This window comes from Pleurodeles waltl, chromosome 3_1 (assembly GCF_031143425.1).
Source record: "Pleurodeles waltl isolate 20211129_DDA chromosome 3_1, aPleWal1.hap1.20221129, whole genome shotgun sequence".
NCBI lineage: Eukaryota > Metazoa > Chordata > Amphibia > Caudata > Salamandridae > Pleurodeles > Pleurodeles waltl.
The window spans coordinates 250,547,380-250,573,392 of NC_090440.1; the positions used below are offsets into that span (position 1 = coordinate 250,547,380).

A 26,013-nucleotide genomic window follows, 5' to 3' on the forward strand; every position below is an offset into this window, starting at 1 on the left:
CATTGAGGTTAGTCCTGCTCTTTTATTTTCAGACTCATTCCTAGGTGTTCCCTTTATACGTGTAACCATTTTTTGTGGCTTTTCTTTAAGTAAGTTAGACTATCTTAATCACGTATACGTGTGTAGAGCTTCTATTTGAAATTGTGACTGTCAAACGTCTAGTAGTCGTGGGTACATACTTCCTACTGCCTCTCCCGGTGAGAATCCATGCAGTGTGCCATGGCTGAGCCCCTAATTCCCCAGTTGTTTGTGGTATGCATTTCAGTGTGTTAGTGTGTCGGTTTCTGGGAGGTAGGATATTCATGGCTGCCTCCACCCACCCATGCTATATGTTGCACCTGTTATTGTTGGGTGCTTTAAAGGGTTTAGTGATAGTCGGTGCTACAGTTGCCTATCTTTCAAGTTCTTTTATTCTCCACTTCCTGCAGAAATCAGTGTGAAGTCGTATTTGTGTGACATCCATTGATGTTTAGGGAGCGATCACTTTGTGTTCAGCACCAATTAACCAAGTCCGTTCCGGCAGGTCAGCATGTGCCTTGAGAGGTGAGAGGTTCAGCACTTGAATGATGACTGTGAGCAAGGGCCTGGCCAAAGCTGCACTTCTTAAACACAGACATGAGGTACCAGTCCTTTCCTCGCATCAGCTCTGCTCTTCTGTTGCAGAGGCAAGAGCCCAGCAACAGCAAGTGATAGGATAGGTCACCAGACCCAGCCCACAGCAGACTGTTTGCTATGGGTGCTGTAAGGCACCTCAAGGAACTGAACTTCCGCCAGTTTGACTCCATGTAAAATATGGGAGAAAACTTTGAACATAAGTGGCCTGTTAATTAGGGCCAGACCACCATTGTGCTTGATTTAATCATTCAGTGTTCACCTTTTACGTGAAATACCTCTTGACACTTCTGTGGTAAGACTGCCACTGATATGACTAGAGACACGAGCAGTTGCCCAGCCTAAGTGAAGACCATAGCAACAATGACGAGAAGCTATCCTTTGGCCTTCTCTTTTTCTGGAATGGCTGTTATTCTATTTATGCTGTACATTGTTTTGGTTTTTGTTTTCCCTCTTTCTTGCACACCCTTTCACTTTTGCAGATTAAACTCTAGGTGCTTGATTTAGTAAAAGAGCATTTTTGGTCTTTATTGCTCGAAATTGCTTTTCCACACATGAGTTTTTGATGTAATTAAAAGGTTATAGATGTGTCAGGGCAAGATCTTCACTGTGGTATTCACATACATAGTATATTCCCACCTACAAGCAAATTATCCAATCTGACTTTCCCAGTGCACATTTGAAAATAGGCATTGCAGGCACAAGCGCAACCTTGTGTAACATTTCACATGACAATTGTGGAATATCGTCTTGAAGATCTGGGCATACCTCTTTCAACAGTGTTAGGCCGAGAATTACAAAGTAGTTATCTAGCTTTTGAGTATGCACCTAACAATTTGTTCAGAGGACGCTGCTCCTCTGGTCACTACCTCTCATGTTTGAATCCTGCATGGAAATGTATTCCCAAGATGCTGGCACTGTTAAAGAGCCATAATTGAGAAGGTAAAGCAAACATTTTAGAATTAAACTAATATTTGGCGATGTTTGCTTTGGAATAAGGGTCTTCACTAGTGCTATACGACCTGCCCATTCTACATTTGACTCGTGGTACACAATTTGTATATTGGCTTCAAAATTTCCTTTTTTTTAAAGAAAAAAAAGGAAAGGAAAAAGCTTTATACATTTCAAAAGTACTTTACGATTCAGTTTCATAGTGAATGAGACACACCTTACTATTCAGCTTAGTGTCCCATTCTTGCACAAGCAACAGTGCAGAGTATTGCTGCATTTACTTAATGGTAATGGCATTAGTCCTTCTTTCACCATGTTGACTTACTTAGTTAGGCCCCTGTGCCTCCAATCACAACTCTTTCCCACATATAAAATCCTCCCCACCCTACTTCCTGCTGCGTACGAAGCCCAAACACGACATAGCTGGACTTGCCAGAAAGAATGGGAGAGAGGGCCTGAATCATCACGACCAGAGAAGGACTCAAAGTAATACTATTACCAGTAAGTAAATGCAGCGTTACCCCTCTGTCCGTATCGCTGTGCTGACACACTTAGTGAGATGTACCCAAACCAATAAGCAAAGCAGGACAATTGCACAGAACATGCAACACAAGTTTGACCCTCAGGCAAAAAATTGTGTACAACATGGAAGCCAGAAGCATGAAACCCAAAACAGCTGGAACTTCTGGACCTGGGACCACCCAAAAACAAGTCACCAATATGGAAGGAACCACCCCAGAAGACAGCCGGACAGAAACCCCGCAAAGAAGCCTCCTGCAACTCAGCCATGGAAGTGGACATGCCCAGCAGACCTCTCCTGGAACCCCAGAGGAGAAGACAGACCAAACTACTGAGATGACAGCAGATACACAGACAAGAAATACAAGCACAAGGCCTGAGTCAAAGGCTCCCCCTCCCCCTTCCAGGTGGGATCAGAAATAAAGGGAGGATACCCAAAACTCCAACACCTGTCCAGGTAGATCAATACCCCCCTTTGCACCACAAGCAAAATGAAGAGCCACCACAACAGGAGACTGAGGGTCAGTAAGAAACTCCCGAAGAAACCCTCCCTGCTGAATTGAAAATGAAGAATTCACTGTTAGCACAATCCTGGACCCAACCTAAACGCAATCCAGTCCTCAAACACCTGAAATAAAGGAGGCAAATAAGACAGAGAGCCCAGCACCCCAATGCGGTGGGGCTGAAGATACCGCCACCAGAACAAAACACTTCCAAGGGTCAAAGGATGTAACCCTACAGAAGACAGTGGCCCAAATGGAGGATAACTAAGAACCTGAAATACCAGCTGCGGGCAGAACTCTCTACCTGCAGGACTTGATGTAAAATAGAAATCCCTTAAAGAACCTGGAGACCAGACCTAAGACATCCACCAGACCACTCCAAGGGGATTGGAGCACCATCCCAGTGGCCCACTGACCCATAATAGTGGAAAGGCCAAGACCCAACTAAAAACCATCCTCGAGAAAACCAAACACCTGAGCAAGAGAAACAGAACAAGGAACTAAACTAACCTGACCCCACCAAGCTTGAAACATCTCCCACTGGTGCCTGAACAGAAGAAGACACCCAAGGCTAGAGATCCAGTCACAGCTACACCCCTCAGTGCAGTCCCCAAGCCGGCATCTTGAGTTTCACCAGCGACTACACCCAGAGACATAAAGCCTGAAAGTGCGATGGGACCAAAGGAAGCCACCACTACAGTCCCATCTTCATGTCCAGCAGAAGAGGAAACCAGAAAGAGCGAGGCCATCCCGAAGCCACCAGAACAACCAGATTCATCTTAGTCTGTACCCAAATCAGATTCCTCAGGACCAAAGGACATAGAGGGAAAGCAAACATCAGGCCCCTTGGTCCAGGACGACAGGGCATACACCCCAAGGTGGACTCCTCCCATCCTTTGAAAAAACAAACCAGAGAAGGCAGTAACAAAATGACTCACGAATAGATCCACTTAAGGGCGACCCCACAACTGACGCATCCAGACAAACACCTGTTAAGAAAGACAAACAAAATCCAGGGAGGACAGATACTCCCTGCAACAGGCGATCGGCCTGACAGTGCAGAACTCCATGAAGAAAGACAGCCGTGAGAGACCCTATATATATGATCAAACCCACAGAACATCTGATACACAACTACCAACAAAGACAGAGCTCCCGTCCCTCCCGATTCACCGAGGGCTCAGGAGTGGAGAAGTCTGGTGGAATAAAGAAGACATTGCCCCCAGCCCAGGATAAAAGAGAAGGGGACCATCTGAGTCACCATCAGTACTCTCCAGATGGAAGAACGAGCACTCTAAAAGACACTCCACAGGTCTCAGACCCAGAGAGCCCCAGACCAGGCCCCCAACCACTCTCACAAGGATACATAGAGAACATCATAGGATCCAGAGGGCACAAGGAAACCCCCTGCAGGAGGTAGGAAGCCATGAGCTCCCAGCTCCCTTCAGATCTCCTAAACTATAAGCCAAAGACGGGACAAAACCTGTACATTTGCACCATAGTGCATCAGAAGGAACCAGCCAAAGAACACTGTGGTGCCACCTGCCCGAACAGGTGCCAACAACAAGTGTCAAATGTGAACAAATCACTCACACCCTCAAGACAGGCAATATCAAAATGCCCAGAACCATCTAGAACCGGGCTCAGAAGGCAAATACGTTCCTGAGTCAGATCAGCTAAGACTCCCTCGCATTCACTTAATAAGCCAGGAGATGACAGAAGAGCCAGCTCTGGCCACACTGGAAAACAGGTCAGGGAAAGAGATGCCATTCTTGACAAAACAATCAGGCAGATAAGGAAAGAAGGAAAATCCTTGTAGATGAAACAGACCAACCCATAAAAATGGCCCATAACCTGCCTGGCCAATCACCAGCTGACATGTCTACAGTAGCAGACTGAGAAAACCAGCAGACAGAATGCTGTAAGTAATTTGAATTTTCCACTCCAAGCAAAGCCTCGCCTGCTTGCTGTATGCTTCTAGCAAAAACTTTGCATTTGTATAGCGCAGTACTCACCCGTTAGGGTCTCAAGGCGCTGTACGCATACCGCTGTGGAACCCCTCCTGGCTTTTCCCTGTGAGGCACCCACTCCTGGACAGCCCCAGGGTGAAGCCAGGCTTCCAAGCGCTGTGAGGGCCGTTGTGGAGATTATGCAAGCTATTGCCTAGAGTTAGAGTGGGACCCATTAATTAGATTAGGCACCAAGGCGAGAATTATCTGGTCCAAGGCAATAACCCCAAGACCCACTGAGGTGTGAATTGAACCCTGGTCCCAGGCCAGATCTTTGCATCAGGTTCTGCCACGCTAACCAGCAAATCAGACATTCTCACCCCACCCGCAGAAAGACACCGCAAGCCTCCAGCTGGGTGACCCAGTCCTCAGCCCCAAGCCACACCCACCCTGACCGGAGGAAGGCATCAAAGAAATCAAGCCAGTCGAACGGAGCAGAACAGCCAGAACTATTGGCAACACTCGGGGAGCGGACTTTAGACTGAATGGAAACCCCAGACATGGAAATGGTATGCCCTCCCTCCCCCAGAGAGAATCTCAGAAACTTAAGACAGAAATGTGGGGACACGCATACTAAAATCCGATTCCTGCCATGAAGCTGCCCAGTGATACCAACAAAATGAGCAGGTGTAAGGGGAAAGCATCTTGAAAGGTGTGGACGCCACAAATTTGTTGACTTGCTTTAGATCCAACACTGGCTGAAAGAATTGAATTACCTTCTGAACTTTAGAAGGCCATGAAACACAAAATACATACACCAAACCGAAAACAGCATAATATTATGTCATAATTGGAGCCCAATAATCAATAAGAAGGATCATAATTAGCTATCAGCGCATGCAGACTCTTTCCCCCTTTTAATCTTCAGAATAAGAGCGCAAGTCCATTCTCATTAGGCCCCAAATAACTCTTTAACACACAAAACATCAATCCAGGAGAAGGGTGTCGCTGGCTAATGTTCTCCAAGCATGACTAGTATCTCAATGTGTCCGCCGTCACGATGGTAAAAAAGTCAGAGATATGGTATTGTTCCCTCCCATCAGTAAATACGATAGCCAGCAAATAGAAGGTGAAGCACCTACACTAGGGTCTCAGGACCACATACTAATGTCCAACTGATAATCCAGGAAATTAAAACATCACAGACATGACTTCAGGGATGACCATCTGACACTTTGCCGCTGGAGGGGGAGACTCGAACCCTTGCATGAGAGGGGCCTGTGACACCAACTGCGCAAGACTGTGAACCTGAGTCCTTCATTGTAAAGCAAGCCGTAATCCTTTTGCCAGGACCTGAACACCCGTCCTGAAGGCAATGATGACACCACAGACAAACACTTGCACCATTGAACTAGAGCTCTAGACTGCTTTGTGACCTTCTCTTCACATACACAGCAGAGACACGGGGGGAGCAACCTGTACTTCACCAAGATCTCCACAATGGCGGCAACAGCCCAAGGCACTCAGATCTGTGTCCCTTCCCGGAACTTAGCTGCCCTCGGGACACCCCCACATGCTGCCACCACTGCTGCACTTCCCAAGTAGATAATGCAGAAGCGTGGGAGTGCAGGGGTAGGCCCCATCATTCGGAACCTCCAAAGGTGTTCAGCAGCCAGAGGGACGCTGAACACATGCCTCCCGTAACCTGCAGCACCGCAAAGAGGAACAGAGAGGCTCTGCTGTTCAGTAGTCTTCACCAGGCCCTCGAGAAACTGCTCCAGACCTGCAGTCTCTGCAAAGTGGGCGCTGAGCCATTGGAAACATGTCAAATCTGGCAAGAAATAAAGCCGAAGTCACTGTATATAGCACATAGCAATACACCCTGCTGCTGTTTGCCAAGGCGTCTCTGGTTCCCCCGGCAGCCAAGATACGGCCTCCCCAGTCAACCAGAGCCAAGCACACAGACCTCTAGCCTAGGCACAAATGAAGGGTGATGGGACAAGGCACTGTAGGTAGACATCTTTTCCTGCACTCGCCATACTCCCTGCTGGCTCCCGCTTCCAGCACTGCGTGGTAAGGAAGGCGCCCCAACAAAACGCTGGAGAAGGCGCACTGCGTCTGACCATAGATTGGAAGCACAGAAAAGGAACAGGAAGTAAGAAGGGTGAGGGAGGAAATTTTAAATGTGGGAAAGGGTTGTGACTGGAGGCACAGGGGTCTCACTTAGCGAGTCGTCATGGTGAAAGGGACGAAGGGGTAACGCCCTTGTCTGCATCTCCAGATATCAACCGGAGACCAGATTCTTTTTTCCAGCCGTTTTGAGGAGAGGCCTGTGCCATCTAAGGTCTAATGTAAGATTTGTATTACTGAGTACATGTTTTTTTAAAGGGATAAGTGCAGTGGTCTGGTGCCCATTTATGTTCAGCGTGAAGTTGCATGTTTTTATTTATTGGTAATATTTATTGTAATCTCCGTGTTAAACCTCCTCTTGATAAATACGATGTGTCAGTTGTGTCATCAGTATTTGTCACCACATTTGTTGCTGGATATGACAGTAAGGATGTTCAGTAGTTCCAGATGTTCCTACCTGAGCAATGTCACTATGGCTATTTATCACAGTTTCTAAGTATGGTGGGGTTGGTAATGTACTTTGGAGGTGATTGTGTGGGCACATACTTGACACATTCCCTTGACAAGATAGTCTGTTACCCTTAACCTAGATATAAACTCGCATTCTGTATACAGGATATCTAAGGAAGATTGGTCTTGGGTGGGTGCTCATTCAGTATGCCTTTTCACTGTCGGGGGGAGGAGTGTGAAATAGATAGCCACCTGCTCGGTTAAGGACTTAATACATAAAAAAAAAGAAAAAGAAATTGTGGTTTAAAATACTCTGTTCAATATGAAATGTTAGATTTGAAGCTATATGTTGCAAATAGTCGTATGGTGTTTACAAAGGAAAGCAAATTATACTTGTATTCCCTGTAATGTTTTATTGATGTAAGTGTCCTTCTTACGAGCAACCTCCTTTGCCTTTTTTTTGTCTTCTAGCTGGTACCATGGGGCCATCAGCCGAACAGATGCTGAGAACCTCCTGAGGTTATGCCGAGAAGCCAGTTACCTGGTTAGGAACAGCGAGACCAGCAAGAATGATTTCTCACTGTCCCTAAAGTAAGTTTCTTTGCAAAGAAAGTAGGTTTGCATTGGTGACAAGCAGAACCGAGGTACGTTTTGAAGGGCCAATTCCTAGCTAGAATCATATGTGTGAAGGTGGCAACTTAATTTTGCCCAGAAACGGTTGAGTGTGAGCTGGTTAGACCCAATTTTACTAATAAGGGCTGGGAAGAAAATAAGATCTATGCACGATGATAATCAAAACTGCACAGATATAGCATAAGTGCCAATGATTTTCTGTAGCACTCAAAAGGGAGAAGCCCTGGTTGAGGTGTGCCCTGCCGAGCGGGAGTATTCAGTCGTCTACTCGTTCTCTTCGACTGTTGCAGATGAAAGGCAATATATATGTTTGCCCATGACAGATTGTATTTGCCCAACCGGAGTGAAAACCTGTTATCTACTGACAATTCTTTGAGAATCCTCCTTTATTTTCTGAGAATGGCAAAGGATTTTGTGCTCGCACTGCCACGACAGTGCACACATAGGCTGACTTTTTTTTCTCTCTTCCTGGAGAGTACAGTAATGACTTTTGGAACCCTACATTACCTCTGATATCAAGGATTCGGCTGTATTTCCCACCTGTTATCAAATTTATTTTGGAAAATCTGACAGCCTCACTGAAGTGGGACCTACCAGTATTCAGGGACAGCCACCTTTGTACCCCATAGAAGTTTTCAGTCTTCGCTGACCTTCATTCTCCTTGTTTTTGGCTCCTCCTTATCTTGGGAGCCCTGATGATGGCCCCCCTCATCTTCTTGAGAGATTGAAACGTTTTTGACTACCACTACAGACCCTAGATAAATTATATTGTATTTAAATGAGCCGCGTTGTTCTTGTTTTTAAGATGCACAATTTTGATCACTGAAATTGTTCACTTGTGTATCACTTTGAGATCACTGAATACATTTCTCATTACACACCCGTCACAAGGTAAACATTTTTTTTAAATAAAAGTTCTTAATATGATTTCTTACAAGTAATGTTTAAAATAACCATCTTGTTAATTTGTATTGATTGTATTGTTTTCAACTGTGAGACCATTGTGTCTTGTACATTTCCTACCAGACTGGCAGTGGTTAGTAGCATTAAGGTATTCAGGTGACAGTCTGCTTCTCAGTGGAAATTTTGGGAGGGCCGCGTGCTCTCTGGGTCATGAGGCAATATGTTGAAAGGCTACAACATTGCAGCAAACTTGTGCATTGATCAACATTACAATGTTTGGATTGGAATTCTTGAGCAATTCCACGTTTTTATAATTAAAATATAGTCATATTAAGAGTGTCTTTTTCCGATGAGGCTATATAATAATTTTATACTAAAGTAAAAAGTCTGATCAACCTTGTAAGAAATGACTTTCATGTAAACTTTATGTTCACAATGTAACGTTTCCTGAAACAGAGAAAATGTAAGTTTATTGTTTAGAGGAGCAGACGACATTACTCTCCTGGCAAATAAATCGAACTGAAAAATAGCCTTCTTTAAAGTACAGTACAAAAGTTTCAAGGCCTCAGAAGAACGTGTAGGTAAAGCAAACATCCGCTTGCTAATGAATAAAAGTTTATTTTGTTGGCAAAACATGCACCTTGCCACCCCTCAGTGGAAGCATCTTTTCTCATTTAACAGACATCCCAAACTGTAGGTGTATCTGCATACGTCAGAGGCAGAGGCAGAGTGCTTGCCTTGCTTACATGCGTCCCTCATGCAGATTCTGATGTAACGTGTCTGCACATTCCAGAGAGCTTCTGGCATTCAAACTTACTCTCTCAATCAGGGTGACTCCCCCTCTCCCCGGGGTTCAGCTTCTTCATCCTTTTTATTTATAATCTATGTGCCGTCCCTCGAAGACTTCATCAGGAGTTTTGGCTTCTAAGTACTACCATATGCCAACGATACTAAACTTACCCACTTAGGTGGTGTTCTGTTTCATTTATTGTAATGCCATTTATCTGAGGCACCTGGCTTTGAGGATCAGCCAGCTGCAAAACATACAGAACATAGCAGTCCAGCGGATATGTGGTCTTTGGCAATTAAGCCATGTGTCCGTGACACTCTGTTGCCCTCCATTGGTGCCAAATCCAGTTAAAGGTGTTGTGTCTCGTAGACAAAGCCTCCATCTTTCTGGTCCAAGGCTGCTTTATAATCTGGTCTCTTCATACACTCCATCGAGATCACTGCACTCTAGAACCACTCAGCTCACTGTTTCCTGACACACAAAGCAGAACTACAGAGACAAATCCTTCAGGATTATGGGACCCAGACTTTTGAATGCCCTCCCTTTTGAAATTTGCCTGACCACTAATTTCCTGGTTAAGAACACAGTCAAAACCCACCTGTGTTTTTTTTTTTTGCTTCTCGCCCTGCCCATAGTTAGTTTTCGTTTTTTTTTTTTGTTTTTTTTTTTTGTTGTTGTTGTTGTTAGTGCCATGATGCCCTAAATTTACCGTGCTCTTTGCAGATAAATGAATAAATAAACAAAGCGTTTCCACCACCAGAGCCAAATGCATGATGTTTGCACGGTGCACCTATCCCCATTGGACTATTCCCAGAGCACAGGCCTAATGCAGTGTTCGCACACGTCAGAATCAGTAGGTTTCTCTTATTAATAAACTGCCTGCAGCCCCAGAGCGATGTGCAGCAAATAGATAATTGGCTTTTTAGGCTGTGCACTGGAACTCTCCTATAGCTTTCCTCCAGCACCTGGCCTCAAATGTAAGATGGTTTGATAGCCCACGATGGTAGGGCTTTAAAAAAAAAAACAACAAAAAAAAAACACAATAATCACAATCTGTTGCCTCCAGAACTAGTAATAACATTACCCCCGGGTTGTATTAGAAAACACCCAGTATGGGGAGGTTGGAAGTTTGGTATCCATGCTTGTGGAAGTATTGTCTTGCAAGCATCCAACATGAAATGTAATTGCCTCTGATGTTAGCAATGATATGTCATACGCAAACTAACCACAAATAAATCTATGCTCAAAAAGGGCCCCACACTGGACTCCAATCGGCGAGATAGAGAAGCCGCAGATTACCTATACTCATGATCTGAGTTAGAGGGAAAGGGCCTAGAGACATTCCCCTCAGATCCAAAAAGCAGAAACTCCATGACCTGACTGGTAGAAAACAACTAACATCGCTCAAGTGACAAATGTTTCTTTCTCCGTTCCTGCATCACAAAAATTCTCCTCTATCCCCATCTCAGGCACTTGCGTGAAATAGTCGCTAGGCCAGAGAGAGGAAAGTTGTAAATAGCAGTGTCTTAATAATCCCTAGGTTGTATCCAGGATGTGTAGCAGTCAGCAATGCACAACTCAACTGTTGCGTCATGGCACAGTAGGAATCAACTCAAGCAGACATCATCAATCAAAGGAACGTATTGTTAGTGATTGCTGGAATTGTAGGACTCAGCAGAGAGAACAGTTTTTTCACTACACTGGATGGCGTCTTTAACTGCACCTGTTCTCATACCTCCTCTGTGTGCCCACTATTACCAGGACATTATTCCGTGGTCACATGGAAAAACCTGTGGAGGATAATCTATGCCTTGTTGTCATTCATACATCCCGTTTATGTTCCCATAAGCTGTTCATGTGATAGCTTCTTCCCAGAGGTGGTAAGTAAGTGATATCAAGGAGTCTTGGTGCTCACACGATCAAGACAAAATAAAACAAATCCTGGAAGTGCCATCTATAGACAAGTGACAGTGGATGCAATGTTCCAACACTGTTTGTCACACTGCCAACTATAGATAACTAAACTTACAGAAGCTAAGCTATACATAATTTACATTTTATTTGAATAGTAGGTCTTGTGCATGCATCTGTCTTACAGCAAGCATCTACGCAAGAAAGCTAGAGAAAATCTTAGGCCGCTGTTCAACCCATCTCTCTGTGCGCATGCATCACGCCTTCTAGCAGTAAAAAACAGAAACGTGGTCAAGCATGGACAGGGACAATTTCTCGATTGGTTTACATTGTGCTAAATATATTATTTGTAGATTCAGAACGAAGAAAAATACATTAAATGGCGAGTTCTAGATCCCAACCTTGACGATCCCTGATACAGGGCATGCTTGGGTAGAGTAAATTGTTGTAAACGTTATGTTTGTCCTAGAATACTGTAAAGAAACTTTCTTAGTGACAGAAGTGTAGAAGAGTTAATCACTTGCTTACAATTACAACAACAATAATGTGAACATAGTCTTGCTTCATTGAATAAATGGGTCAAATTTCCCCTATACATTAACCATTGCCTCAACATCCCTGCAATAGTATACTCATATTTAGATTAAGAAATCCATACTCACCTGCCAGTTAACATATTCCCCATTCCCTACAACGTTCTCCCGGTAATAGGTTTTTCTAAATTTACAAAGTAAATCATTCTACGTTTGTATACTTCCCAAATGTCTTACTGAAATGTGATCTGAACGTGTGTTTTATTGGTATAGAATCCAACAAGAAAATTATTTCGCTCACCTTTTGGTTAAAATGTTAATTGTAAGTTTCTCAACTCTTATAATTGTCATGTGGTCTCCTAGGACATCATAATTTATGACTCGTGGTAGTTATTACTCTGTTCTACACTAGTAGCATGACTTCTTCTCCCCTTCCAGTACAGTCTGGTGTTTCTCTGGACGGCTGTTGAATGAATACTCCTATTACCTCCCCTCCCTCCCTCACCTTCCTTTCCACACCAGTGAGACTCCTTGCCTCCCCTAGACCCCTCCCTTCCCCTTTAAAAAGTCCCCCCGCCCTCAACACCTCCTGTTTTTTTTTTTTTTTTTTTTTGTCTAGCCCGCTAGACTTACCTTTCCTTTCTCCTCCACGGTGGGGCCTGGAGGGGCTTAGTGTTTGCCTCTCAGCGGGTGCGGTGCTCCTTGCGGTGTGTTCCAGGCAGTGGCGTCTTCCTGGAGGGATGCTGGGCTGCCTTAGGGGAGCTGCTTCTCTGGTGGCTGGGGCTGCTCTTCCGGGTCTTCACCTCGTGTTTGCTGGGCTGGTTCACCGGTCCTGTCCTCTTCCTGACTACTGTAGAGTGGGATGATCTGCCCGCGTTTTTCTTTCTTTTTTTGTTGATTGGTGCAGCATTTTTAGTTGCTGCTTGTGGGGTTGGAAGGAGATTCTCCCCTATTTAGCTGACTGTTGTTGTTTTTTCTTTGGTCTGCATTTCTCCTTGGATCATGTCGGTGCAGGGTCATACTAAACAATGCCGGATTGTTTCTTCTTCTTCGGAGGGGGAGGATTTCGCGGTTTCCATTCCGCCAACTCGTGGACGCCAAGTTGCGCTGGGGGTTCATGCTCCTCTCATGTCCAGGGAGGAGGTTCAGGACATGATTGAAGTGGCTGTGTCTAAGGCCCTCCAGGCTGGGACTCCCTGACCTGGATGATGTTCTGCCTCCCGTCCCTCAGGAGCGGCGGAGGGATCCTTTTCCTCGGATGATGCTGCTCCTTCTAAGTCTTCTGGTGGGAAGTATGTCTCCAGGGAGGCGATGTGGGATGTTCTGGCCCATGTTCGTGACAATTTGGGTTTTCCTGTTTTTCACCCTCCTGGGGCTGATTCCCACTTGTTTCTGTAGTATGTTACGCCTTCTCGGTTTGCCATGCCTTTCCAGGGTCCGGTTACGGATTAGGTTTTCCATGAGTGGAAGGAGGTGGACAAATCCCAGGTTCCTCTTTTTCTTAAGAAAGTCTCCTTGCTGGAGAAGGAGGAGGTGTTATCTCCTTCCGTTAAGCTGGATTCCATTTTGGCTACTTTGATTGGCAAGACTGCGGTCAATCCTGAGGACTGTGTTCCTGCTGATGCCACTGACAGGAAGGTGGATTCGGGTCTGAAGAGGGCCTTTGCTGCTGAGTATTTGGGGCTCAGGTCTGGTATTTTCTCTGCATATTCTGCCCAATCTTTGGTTCAGTACCTTGACAAACTTGCGGTGGCTGTGCAGGAGGGCTCTGAATGTTCGGAGCTGCTGGCGGTTATGGAGCAACAGGCCAGGTTACTGGCTGAAATGTCTTCTGATGTGGTCCGCACTTCGGCCTGGCATCTGGGGCATTGATTTGGGCCCAAAGGTCGTTCTGGTTGCGGATGTGGAAAGCAGATCTGGGGAAGAAGGCGGCTGTCAGATTTGGTCCCTTCCCATCGGACCCGATTTCTGACTCCTCAGGGGTTTGTGAATGTCAGAGAAGCAACTGTTGGGCCTCCAGGCTCAGGTGATTACGGTCTTGTCGCAGAGGGCTCCCAGGGCTCTTCAGTTGTTTTGTCTTCAGGGTCACTTGGCTTAAGTGATTTTTCTGGTGTCTTAGTCACAGTTTCATCTTCTTTGCCTGGTAAACTAGTTTCTCTCCCATTGGTCTCCGGCTCCAGGCTCTCTTCAGGCGAGGATTCCTGTGTCGGGGTTCATTCGCAGGGAGTTGGGTTGGTGGCTGGTGCCAGCTCATCTTCAGCTGGGGGTGCCTTTGGCTCCTTCGGTGCCTGTTGTAGTAACGACCAATGCCAGTTTCTCCAGATGGGGCGTGTGGCTGCGGTCATAGCAGGTCCAGGGGTTTTGGTCTCTTTGGGAGTCGGTCTGGCCCTTGGTTTAGAGGGAGTTGAGGGCGGTTCTTCTGGCTCTGGTGCATTTTCAAGTGTCCCTGCGAGGCACAGCAGTTCCTCGATGGACAACTTGGTCTCCAAGTCTTACGTCAACAGGCAGGGTGGGACAAGGTCTTGGTCTCTGTTTTAGATTGCGAGGGACATTTTAGTTTGGGCTCAGGATTGGGTTCTGTCTCTTCGGGCCACGTACATTCAAGGGGTGATCAATGTTTGGGCGGATCACATGAGCAGGGTCATTCCTTCATCCCAAGTTTTTCCCTCTGGTTGTCTCTGTTCCATTGTCTGGTTCACTTGTGGGGTCTTCCATTGATGGATTTGTTTGCCTCCCCAGAGAATTCGAAGGTGAGTCGCTTTTGCTCCCAGGCTTGGGCAGTGAATGTGATGTCGTGTCCTTGGCCTCAGGGTCTTCTTTATGCATTCCCACCCTTCCAGTTGATCTGTGCTTTTCTGGTATGGGTGCGTCTGCTGAGGATGAGGGTTCTCTTGCTCGCACCTCATTGGCTGCGGGCAAATTGGTTTCCGTTGCTCCGGGTGATGGTCTCAGGTCAAATGTGGACTCTCCCTCTCTTCTATCATTTCCTTGCCTCCCTATTGGGTCATTGGGGTGGTTGCACTTGACGGCTTGGAAGTTGAACGGTGGGGGTTGACGGGGTTGTTGGTTCTTGATCCTTTGCCTTAGACTTTGCTGGCCTTCCTGCGACATTCCACATTGCCTTCCTATGATCGTCAGTGGAAGGTATTTTCTACTTGGTGTTTGCATCACCTGATGGATCCTATGATGGCATCTCTGTTTGAGGTGATGCAGTTTTTGCAGGATGGGGCTCAGTTGGGTTTGTCTGTTGCTACTCTGCGGGTGCAGTGGCCAGCTATTCAGGCTTTTTGGGGTCCTTGGCATAATCTTTCTGATGAGGGTCATTTGATGGCTACATTTATTCAGGGCCTGCTTAACTTGTTTCCTCGTCCGGTGCGTTCCTTTCCTTCCTGGGATTTTTTGTTGGTGTTGGAGGTCTCGTCTGGTCCTCCTTTTGAGCCTCAGGAGCCTGTGATTTGCGTCATCTGACGTTGATGACTTTTTTACTGGTGGCCGTCACTGCGTCTGGCATTTGGGAGAGTTGGGGGCATTGGCCTGCACCTTTCCTTTTTTCAAGGTTTGTCCGGATCGGGTTGTTCTTGTGCCAGTTCCCTCTTTTGTTCCAACAGTGAATTCCTCTTTCCATGCTAGTCAGGAGGTTGTTCTGCCTGCTTTTTGTCCCTCCCCTTCCTCCGCTGAGGAGGTTTGGTTGCATTCTTTGAATGTGCGTATGGCATTGTTGGAATACTTGAGGTAGGTTTCTGGAAAGGTGATTCGTTGTTTGTTAATTTTGGACCGGCTCAGAAGGGGGAGAAACCGTCCACTGCTTCTTTGAGTCACTGGGTCTGCTCTATGGTTTTGCTGGCATATTCTTTGGAGGGGGTTGTGCCTCCTCCGGAGGTCCACGGGCGTTCTACTCACGGTATGGCTGATATGGTGGCTGAGTTACAGGGCACTTCTGTGGTGGAAATTTGCAGGGCAGCTACATGGGCCTCTCCATCCAATTTTGTTAGTCATTACAGAATTGCGGAATTGGGGTGTGTCTGTATTGGGTCACCGTGTGTTGTCCTCTATGATGTAATAGGGGTGTTCCTTTCTGTGGTCCTGTTTTGTTGTGATTAAATATGTTGCAACTCAGTGTCCGTCTCCTGTGTTTCTCTTGCTACATCTCATTGGGGTAGAAAGGAAGGCGAGGGAGGGACGGGGGGTAATGCATCCATTACTTACCGGTAATGGCATTACTCCTAGCCCTACTCCCTACTCCAGGTATGGGATGCCTGAGTTGCTGTTTTTTGCTTGTTTCTGTACAGGAGGTGTTGGGGGCGTGGGGACTTTTTAAAGGGTAAGGGAGTGATCTAGAGGAGGCAAGATGCTTCATTGGTGTGGATAGGAAGGCAAGGGAGTAGGACTAGGAATAATGCCATTACCGGTAAGTAATGGACGCATTATGCTTTTCTAGCATAAAGTGGTTCTTCCTAACCTTTTCCCTCCAACCTGCAGGGAAATAATTTCAATGAAATCCTAGATTAAGCAGATATGACATACAAGATCACACAGTCTGTCACGGTCATCACTCAGTGTTCAACTCAAATAATATGCATCTGTACATTTTTGTTAATTTTTATTGAACCCTTCAACTCATGCGCCTTGTGGAGCAAGAAGTGTGGCAGGCCAGATCATTTGAACCACCCAGTGAACCTCTTGCAAAGACATTCTACATGCAGTCGCTTGGTTCTATTTACTTTTTCTTTTACTTATCACAGTAATTTCGGATGGTTGCATCTAAGGGCAGATTCCTCATCTTGTGCTGTGATGTTAGGCGAATAGAATATATTTTATGATATGAGTCTAGCTGTAAGATGTGAGTAGGATTGTAAGCACTAGATAGAAATGTCTATTTTTTTTATTGGAACCTCATAATTTGTTTAGAATTACATTTTTATGTTTAAGTTCTATACATGACCTATATTGATTATTATGTTGAATACTAAAGAGTTTTATAACTAAAATAGCTTGGAGAGATTGATATGCATTTTCATTCAATTGATTTGTTAGGATGTTTCATTAGTGATTATATATAGCATATAGGGTTGAGTAAGTGAGCAACATATCTGTTCATTGGTTGTTAAATGCCCCTCTGTTGACGATTTTCTTTTGTTGCTGGGTGCAGGCCCACTACCAAAGGAACCTTAAATGCAGGTACAGTGAGATCATTTTGATTCCTTGATTTAAAATATATCGAGGCCCATAGCTTTTTTTAAACAAACTTTATTCAGTTGTTTTTTTTAAGAGTGCAAACAACTCAATGGGTCCATTTGACATCTCACTAGGAATACATGCATGTATTAGCAGTAGTACGCTCAAACCAGCTATGATCTCAGAAATATAGTATCAGCACTAAATTATCTTTAAAGAGTCACTATGGCCCAGTGTCCTTCTACTCAGTACAGATTCTCTCCCTACTCCCACTAACCCCCCGTGCGCACCCCTACTACCCTTATTCACAATGTATGGTTAGTGTGTCCACTGAGCCCCTCCTCCCAGCCTCCCTCGCATACTACCTTTTTCTGAGCATCGCTCAAATAGAGCAGTGAGACAGATCTGTTATTCCTATTCCATTTCGTAGTCAGTCACAGTGGGTTGGGATCTTCCAGGGGTATGTAAGTTGTATTGTCTCAGGCAGTCTGCTAAGAGGTCCCAGGTTTTGGCCTTGTCAAGCGATTCCTGCCCACTTTTTTCTTCCTGGAAGAGTACTGCACTTTCGTAGTCTGTCCATCAGAGAAGTTCTCTTCTCCATTAAACCAGAGCATGCCCTCTTGGATCTTTCCAGTGCATAGTTATTTCACTTCTTGCCAGAACCAAGGCAATGTCCATAAATCTAGTGGTGACTTTGCGATTATGTGGTCGAGGATACCCTCCCAAGAGGCACTCCAGGGGCTTGCAAGGAATGACTCTACCAGTGACTTTTTTTTGTATTCCCCGCCGCTCCCTTCCACCACTCAGCCAAGGCCGAGCAATCCCACACCATGTGGAGCAATTTGTCTCCCTATATCCTGCATTTGGGACATGCTGCTGATGCTGCTGTAAAGTCTCACAATCTTCCCTGGGGTAGGCCCTATGCAGAATATAGAAGTTAATCAGCTTAAACCTTGCGTTCCTAGACATTTTGGATTTCACCTCTGATTGCTGCCCACTGATCCTCCATGATCACGAACCCAAGGTCCCTCTCCTATTTCTCTTTTAGCTCCTGTAGGGGCTTCATGATCCCGGATCTCAGGGCCTTTTATAGGCAAGTCACCATGTTCACTCGTCCAGTCGAGGTACATATTAGACTATCACTTTCGGAAGAGGGCAGTTCATCTGATGCTACTCCCCAGCAGGCGTGCTTTGCAACAGTTACCATGCAGTGTTGTAGGAACTGACGGCTTGGGATCTCAAATCTTGTAGAAAATACCTCAAATTATAGTAATACCCCATCCCTGTAGAGATCTCCTAGTCAGGTGACCCCAGCCAGGTTCCATCCTGCCCATCTCCACAGCGCATCTCTCACTATTAATTGCTCAAAGCATTGTAGCGGAATATCTGGAGAATACGATCTGCTAGTGTGAGTGCGTTGCAGGGCACGGCACCAGCAGTAGTCTGTCACCTGCAAAGTCAGTGTTCTCCTGGATTCATCCCCCAGGTTTCAAATGATTTGTAGCAGTAGAGAGCAACTAGGAGTTATTTTGTTTGTGACCCCATCTGAGTGCTACCAGGACATGATCCACTGGGTGAGCCACTGAAGCTGTGCTACCAAATAATTTCCCTCAAAATCTGGAGCAGCTAGTCCACCGCCTGTAGTTAGATGCTGTAACTTGGCAAGTGCCACTCAGCATCTACCTGCTCCCCAAATCATGTCTGTTAGTAGCATTTGTAACTCATTGAAAACTTTACGGGGTATGACTATTGGTAGGTAGATAAGAAGTAAAGTAAAGGGGGAAGTCTCACCATGTTCGCTAAGGCTATCCTGCCAGCTCCTGATAAGTGTGGCGTTTTCCAGAATGCAGTGCTGGCCCGAAAGCTCCTGATGGCTGCACCAGTATTCCCTCTAAATTGTCCTGTGGGCCCTGGTATATCTGGACTGTGAAGTATTTCAAACAGAATCCTTCCCAAATAAGACAGTGGGGGTTCTATATTGGGAGGTGGTAGGATATGGGATGGGCAGGGGTATCTCAACATAGCAGGAGCAATCTTTACTTCTGCCAGTTTATTATCAGACCAGAGACTTTGCCAAAGTCCTCTAGTAAGGCCATCATCTCAGGTGGGTCCTCTTCCACTCTGTGCAAAAATACAGCCGCATATCATCCGCGTAGAGAGAGACTCTTTGCTACTTTTTCCCCCATCTCTAGGCCCCTAAATGTTGTTCCTGCCCGTAATATGCTGCCCAATGGTTCGGTGGCCAGGGCAAATAGCAGCGGGGACAGGGAGCAACGCTGTCTCATTCCCCGTCCCTCTTGGTAGAAGTCAGAGATTGTTCTGCTGGTTTGGACCCTTGCCGTGGCGGCAGTGTATAGCAGCTTGGTCCATTGGAGGAACCCATCTTATGCATGGTCAGGTACAGAATATCCCATGGGAGGCTATCAAAGTCTTCTCGATATCGATCTCCACTTTCACAGCTTTTTGTTTTCTAGGCTCTCCTCCGTCAGTATTGTAAGGAGTCTGCGGTTATTCATGGCTCTGTTGTGCTTTGGGATGAACCCTGCTTGGTCAGGATGATTTAGCTTGGGCATCATGGGCCGCAGACGGGACACCCGTATGCGACTAAGAATTTTGTAGTCCACATTTAGCATGGAAAGAGGGTGGTATGCTCTTACATCATTGGCAGAACAGTCAGGATTAAGTAGTGGTATAATCACTGCTTCCCTGGTGGAATTGGGAAGGTGTCCCGATTCACATACTTCTGCATACAGGGCAACCAGATGGGGTGCGAGGGTTTCCTCGTATGCAGCATAAAATCCTTCTGGGAACCCATGGTGTCCCTGTGACTTCGCCTCTAGCCATATTTGTTAAAGCCCCTTCTCACTTCTTGTATGGTTAAGTCTTCTCCCAGGGTGTCTGCTTTTGGCCACGTTAGCATCGGGAGGGTAGCAGCACAGGCAAGAGCCTCCATCTGCCAAGGGGGCAATATTTGCAGGAGGGGGGGTGATTAAATGCAGTATAATATTAAATGAACCTGGTATTTATTTCAGCTTGGGTGTATAGTCTGTTTCTGGAGCCTGACTCTATTTCAAGATTTGAGGAGCCTTTGGACGTGGGATTTGCAAGCCACGCCAGTAGCGTAACCATGTGGGCCAGAGTTGTATATGTCCGGTAGTCATAGCAGTGTAGTTTTTCTGTGTGCATTGCTTGTTGTTTCCTGGCCTCCAATAATCATTGTGCGATATCTGGGTTTCCACGTCTTTCCTTTTTTAAGGTTTTCACTCCTGTCTCATTTTCTTTCATCAGTTTGTCCCACTCCCACTACCTCCACTATGCACTGACCTCTAATTTGAAGGTCTTAGTCATCCCACTCTACTAGTGGAGAGGAGGCCATGCCAGCCTTCGCTTCAAAGTATTCACTAATGCCATTTGCTATAGTTTGACGGAATACAGGGTCCTCCACTGTTTCCACCAGGAGTCACCAATCTGGGATTTTCGGTCAGTCCTGTGCCACTCTAGTGAAAGCAGCAACTGGTTGTTGTCTGAATATCGTCTGACATAAATATTCCACAGGCTGAACCCACTCCTGGATCTCGGTGGAACCCAAGAAAGTGTTTTAGGTGCACATGAAGATCGCGTAAGCCTGAGTAACAGGAGTAATCCCTTATCCCAAGCTTTGTTGCCATGTCCTAAAAGCTCGGGCCATGTGATATGTCGGAAAGTCTTTCAATGGTGGGTGAGATCTATCCAGTACTGGGTCTGTCACACAGTTGTAGTTCCCTCCCAGCAGAAAGAGGCCAAATGCATAGGGTGCTAGGGTGCCAGATAGGGGGTCAAGGAAGTTTGCTTGATCAGTATTGGGTGCATATACCCCCACTAGTGTTAAATTGCAACCCACTAGTCGACCCAATACTAGCACGTGCCTACCCTCAGGATCAAGCACCACCCTGGTCAACTGGAATGGGACCCCCAGTCTAACTCAGATAAGAACTCCCCTTGCAAATGCAGAGAATGTAGTTCCATAGACCTGACCCCTCTCTCTCTTCTGTATGACTTCTCTTTTCACCAAGGTGAGGTGGGTATCCTGTAATATTGCAATGTGAACCCTTCATCTTTTTAAATAAGTGTGTACCGTATATCGTTTAGTCATATTGTTTAGCCCCCTGGCATTCCAACTAATTAGACTGTAGGTTAGGGTGGACGCCATGCAACGCAATTACTGTCCTTCGCCATCTCTCTTAGTAGTAACGTCAGGGCTAGCAACCAGGTTGGGGGGGCAGGGCAAACTAGGACTATAGTCCAGCAGGTAGGCAGGGTCACGCCAACTAATCTCTCCCAACACATAAACAAAGAATAGTCAACTACCCAACCCCAGAACAAGAGGAGCATCTATCAATCCAAACATACATTACAGTCAACAACTTGCATACTTTCTTCTCTCACCCACTTTAACACTGAGGAAAGAGTGTGCTTGTCACAGCACCTCCTGGCTTCACGTCAAGCCATCCAGGTACTGTTCACTTTCAAGGTGTATCTTACCTGCCCGTCCCACTCGTAGTACAGATTAGGCGCATGTCAGATAAGTCCACATCGCACTCTAGTCACTAGTAATATTCTAATGCTCAAATGTCGCTGTCTGAGGTCCCAGAAGTCACTATCAGCAGCATATCCCCAGTGCTTCTGGAGGAGACAGATATTTGATCAGTTGATCTCCCCTATCTCCTCTTCCCTCATCTCCGAGGAGGGGCCCGAGTCTGCTCTGCTCATCTCCGCCACTACCTCTGCTGCTCTCCGCTGTTCATGCAGTGTCTGAGATCATGTGGAAGTCGTCTTGATGTTCCTTTTTGGTTTCCATTTTGATGAGCCATGTGTTACTCTGTCTCCAGCTTTCTAGGATTCTCCTTCTTGATGTGGGAGAGTGTCAAGCCAGTCCCAGACCTTTGGGGCAGAGGTCAAAATAAACAGTGTTGCTCTTTTGTGCACAAATCTGAGACGAGCAGGCAAGAGCATTGCGCATGTATTCCTCGTGCTCTCAAGCACTTTTTGGTGTCCAGAAAGACCGATGGTGTTGCACCTTTCTGGAAAAGTCCGGGAAGATCATGATCTTCTGGTTCTCCACAATAATGTCTCTTCTCTGCCAATTCTTATGCAGTATATAGTCTCTATCATTAAAGGGAAGTAATCTGGCCCCTACAGGTCTGAGGGGAGCACCTGGCAGTGGGGGGTGCTCCAGCCCTCTGTGGGCTCTCTCCAAAGCAAAGTAGGCAGAGAGGCCCACTGGAGCTACAGTGTCCCTGAGCCAAGTCTCCAGGAAGGTGACAATGTTGCTGGCAGTGCCTTCTATATGCTCTGGTAGTCCCACTATGCAGATGTTGTTCCCCTGGGCTCTATTTTTCCACATCTTCTTCTCTGTTGTCCAGTGTTTGCAATTTGCCCTCTATTTGTGTCTGACACTCCGTCATTGAGTGCAGTGCTGGTGTCATTTCTTCGAGTGTTCTTTCCGTGGCCGTGGTACATTCAGTTAGCCATCTGTGGTCACCCCACAGACTTCCGAAATATTTTCTGCCACTGTGCCAATCTTAAGCTCCAGAGCTTTGCATGCAATGGCTATGGCTTGAAGTATGGTGTCTAGTGTGGGTTTCCTTTGTCTCTCTGGAGGGTGTTCCAGTCTTTTCTCCATTACAGTGCCTGTAGCGTCTGTAAAGTTTAAGACTCAGCAGGGGCAGGGACATTTTGTTTTTCTTCTGGATTTTGCCCATGGTAGTTCTAGGCAGAATAGGATCTCCCTAGATGTAGAGGGTGTTGAGTTCAGGTTATTCATGCCATTAGTGGTCCAGGGTCTGGTCTAGTATTGGGCTCATGGGTTTTGGTCACCCCTGCACAATTCTCTAAGTGCCTGCGACACCCACTCACCTCTGCTAGATCCCTGGTGTTATAGAGGGGGAGATGCTCTTGGATCAGCGGCAAGTCTGCACTGGTGAGAACCCCCAAGACCATGTCTCCTGTCTTTCTACTATGCAACAACAAGGAGTCCGAGTTGGCCAGCGATTTGTCTGTTCTCCGAGGTGGGCCTCTCGCTTCTGGCTGCAGTGCTCACCAGTGTCTCAGAGGTGCCGCCTTTGTGCTTGGGTCCTTCCAACAGTACCTGCTCCTCTGTAGGCCAGGCCACCTATTATTATTTTTTACCTAGCCAGGCAGTTATAGTAGCCTCCTGCAGATTTGTGTCGCAGGCTCATTAAGTGGTAACTCGCTTGTCTCGTAGGCCTGGTGGGGCAGGAATGCCCTTCCAGAGTCCATGATGCCCAGGACTCTCCAGCCAGGCCCAGTACAAGGCTTGTCAGGTGAGTATGCCCAGTTGCCTTCTCACTAGCACCCCCAGGGCTGAAATTTGGCTCCCTGCCTTCTCCATTGCGATCACCTCTCTGCTAGGTGTTTTCTGTTTGTGCTGTTAGGCCATGCCCCCTCCTCGTCTGCCTGCTGCCACTGTGAATACAATGCCAGTCTCACAGCAATGTAGCTGCCTGGGTTTGGAGTCAGAACACCAGGCCTCGCCAGGTCTCATGTTCTCAGGTCTCTAGATCCCTCTCCGGGCCCTCCGTAGGCTAGAGAGGTCAGCCTGTGCTCCCCCAGCAGGAGGTATGTAGGGATGCCACTTTGGCCAACTGCTCCATCCGTTCATGGGAGAGAAAACCTCACTGGGGCCCCCAATTGTATGTCAATAGGGCACCCCTCGGCCTCTGGGGCATGCACCGTCCTTCTCTGGACCCGTCTGGGCAGGATCGTTGCGTAGTGTGCCTGGATGGCGAAGTTTGGCAGGGAGCATTTTGCTCCACATCCTAAGCCATCGATTACGAGCCAGGCCCCCCGCAGCTCATTCCACTTGCCAAATCCACAATATCTTGGACACAAACTAGTCTAGTTTCTGCCACAGACACTTCACGGTCATAAGACTGCACAATATCTAGTCTGGCCTACTTGAGGCACGCAATACCTCTGAGGAGTCCATGATTCACAGAGTGTCTATACGCCCAATGCTAGAGAAGGAAAGGCATGCTCTTCTCAAACCACTTTTTAATCAGTTATGATTTCGTTCATGTAGCTAAGAGATGATGGCATGACAACCAGTACAACATTTACCCCTGTACGTGTCATATGTGAAATTTGAGTATCGCAGAAAGAATGCCTAGGGAGGTTTCACCAGATAATACTTGAAACCGGACAGTCAGACATAAGGGATCCATACTGATTTAACACTTTGAAGAGTTAAAATTGGACTTGGACAAATTCGCTCTTTGACACTGTTTTTTGACACCAGCATTTTAATTGTTCGTTAGCCAATTATATTATTGCCTTGTTTCGAGGCAACAAGCACATCAAATAGTATGAGTGATATTGGTGTAGAGCCCTTGTACAGCTTTCGTCCCGGTACAGTAAATTGTTAGGACATGGACATTGCAGTCATCACAAAATGTGCCTCTTAGTTTGTGAACTTACTCCTCTTAGAAACCTCCCACATATTTTATAACCTGTCCATGCGTTTGGTCTTTTCCCCCTTTGTCTGTTGAATTCTATTGCGCCAGACTTTTTTTTCCTCACTTTAAATCCTTTAGAATTTTTTTTGTTGCTGTTACAAACTGTTTTATCTTGCATGTATGGTTTTAATTAACTAATGCGTTTGATTAACAAATTGAAATTTCTTGAAGCTGCTGACCATGCTTTTGTCAGCAAGTTGATCATTATCGACTTCACCTCTGCTTTTGATATGGTTGACTTCAACAACCACCACCAATGAGTGGTGAATCTCTCCCACGACTCTCTTGAATGGTTCAAATCCTCCCTCGCAGGGCACAACCAAAAGTCAAGGTTCAATAACTGTCCACAAGCCCTTTTAAATGCAGAGTACATCAACACCCTCTACCTAACCCTTTCTGCTTTAATATCTGCATCAAAGATTAAAGATTCTCTTCAGATCTGCCCATCATCCTTTTTACTCAGACTGATGTGCAAATTAACTTCCCTGTCCCAAGAGACCAGAATATACTTTGCCCATATCACCCATCCTGCGATCCTCCTTGCTGCAATCAACTTATTTGGAGAAGTCCCCATTTGAGTTACTGAAAGTAACCTTGGATACTTGGCCACGTATAGATGTAGTTCTCAGAGCCATCCTTCCGATGGAAAGATTACATCAATCATGGAACATCTCACTGAAGCTCCTCCTAAATGCCCTTTCTTTCATTCCATCTGAAAACCAGTCCTTGTGCAGTGGTCAGATCATACCTGAAGTATGCCAATTCTCCCTATGCCAGCATACCAACATAACTGAGAACACACCAGAAAGCTAAAGTACAGCTCTTTGCCTTCTGTTCCTGCTAGCAAAGCGTTCTGCTGTTGACTTACATTTGAAAAACCTTCTCTGGTTCCTTGTGCAAGGAAGAATTTTGACCAAGATTCTCTGCCAGGCATACAAGTGCACTGAAGTATCTGCATCTGTGTACGTTCAAGATCGGATTCTCTGCTAGGGGCACTATTTCCCACTCCACTCGCACTAAACAAGCCTACTAGTACTCCCCACAGCCACGTGCAAAAGGAGTGATACCGAGGCTTCTCTCTCACTGATCCATGTCAATCGAACTGCCTCCCCTTGTACATCTACAATAACCCAAGCATCATGCTCTTCAGAGAAAAGAAATCCTGTTTTGATTGCCTACTTAATTTGGACCTTCAATTTTGCCTCTTAATGAAATGTGCCAGGTAGTCAAAGTGATGAGTATGACATTTCTAACTGTCTAGTATCGATACAGTCATAACTCAAACCACATGATAGTCATTGTATCTCAAGCTACTTAAGTCATTGTACTTCAAACCACGTAATAGTCATAGTAACTCAAGCCACTAGATAGTCATTGTAACTCAAACCACTTGATAGCTATTTTAGTTTATACCGCCTGCTGTGTGTCTTTAACGTTAGA

General features: G+C 46.0%; 1 protein-coding gene across 2 annotated transcripts in view; it reads left to right on the forward strand.

Annotated features, from left to right (window-relative positions):
- SHF (Src homology 2 domain containing F) overlaps nt 1-26,013 on the forward strand; it is a 332,461-nt gene that overhangs the window by 264,115 nt on the left and 42,333 nt on the right. For both annotated transcript variants that reach the window (XM_069222334.1, XM_069222335.1), the window contains one exon: nt 7,586-7,705. In XM_069222334.1, coding sequence (XP_069078435.1) covers nt 7,586-7,705 — 120 coding nt within the window. The remainder of the gene's footprint in view (nt 1-7,585; nt 7,706-26,013) is intronic.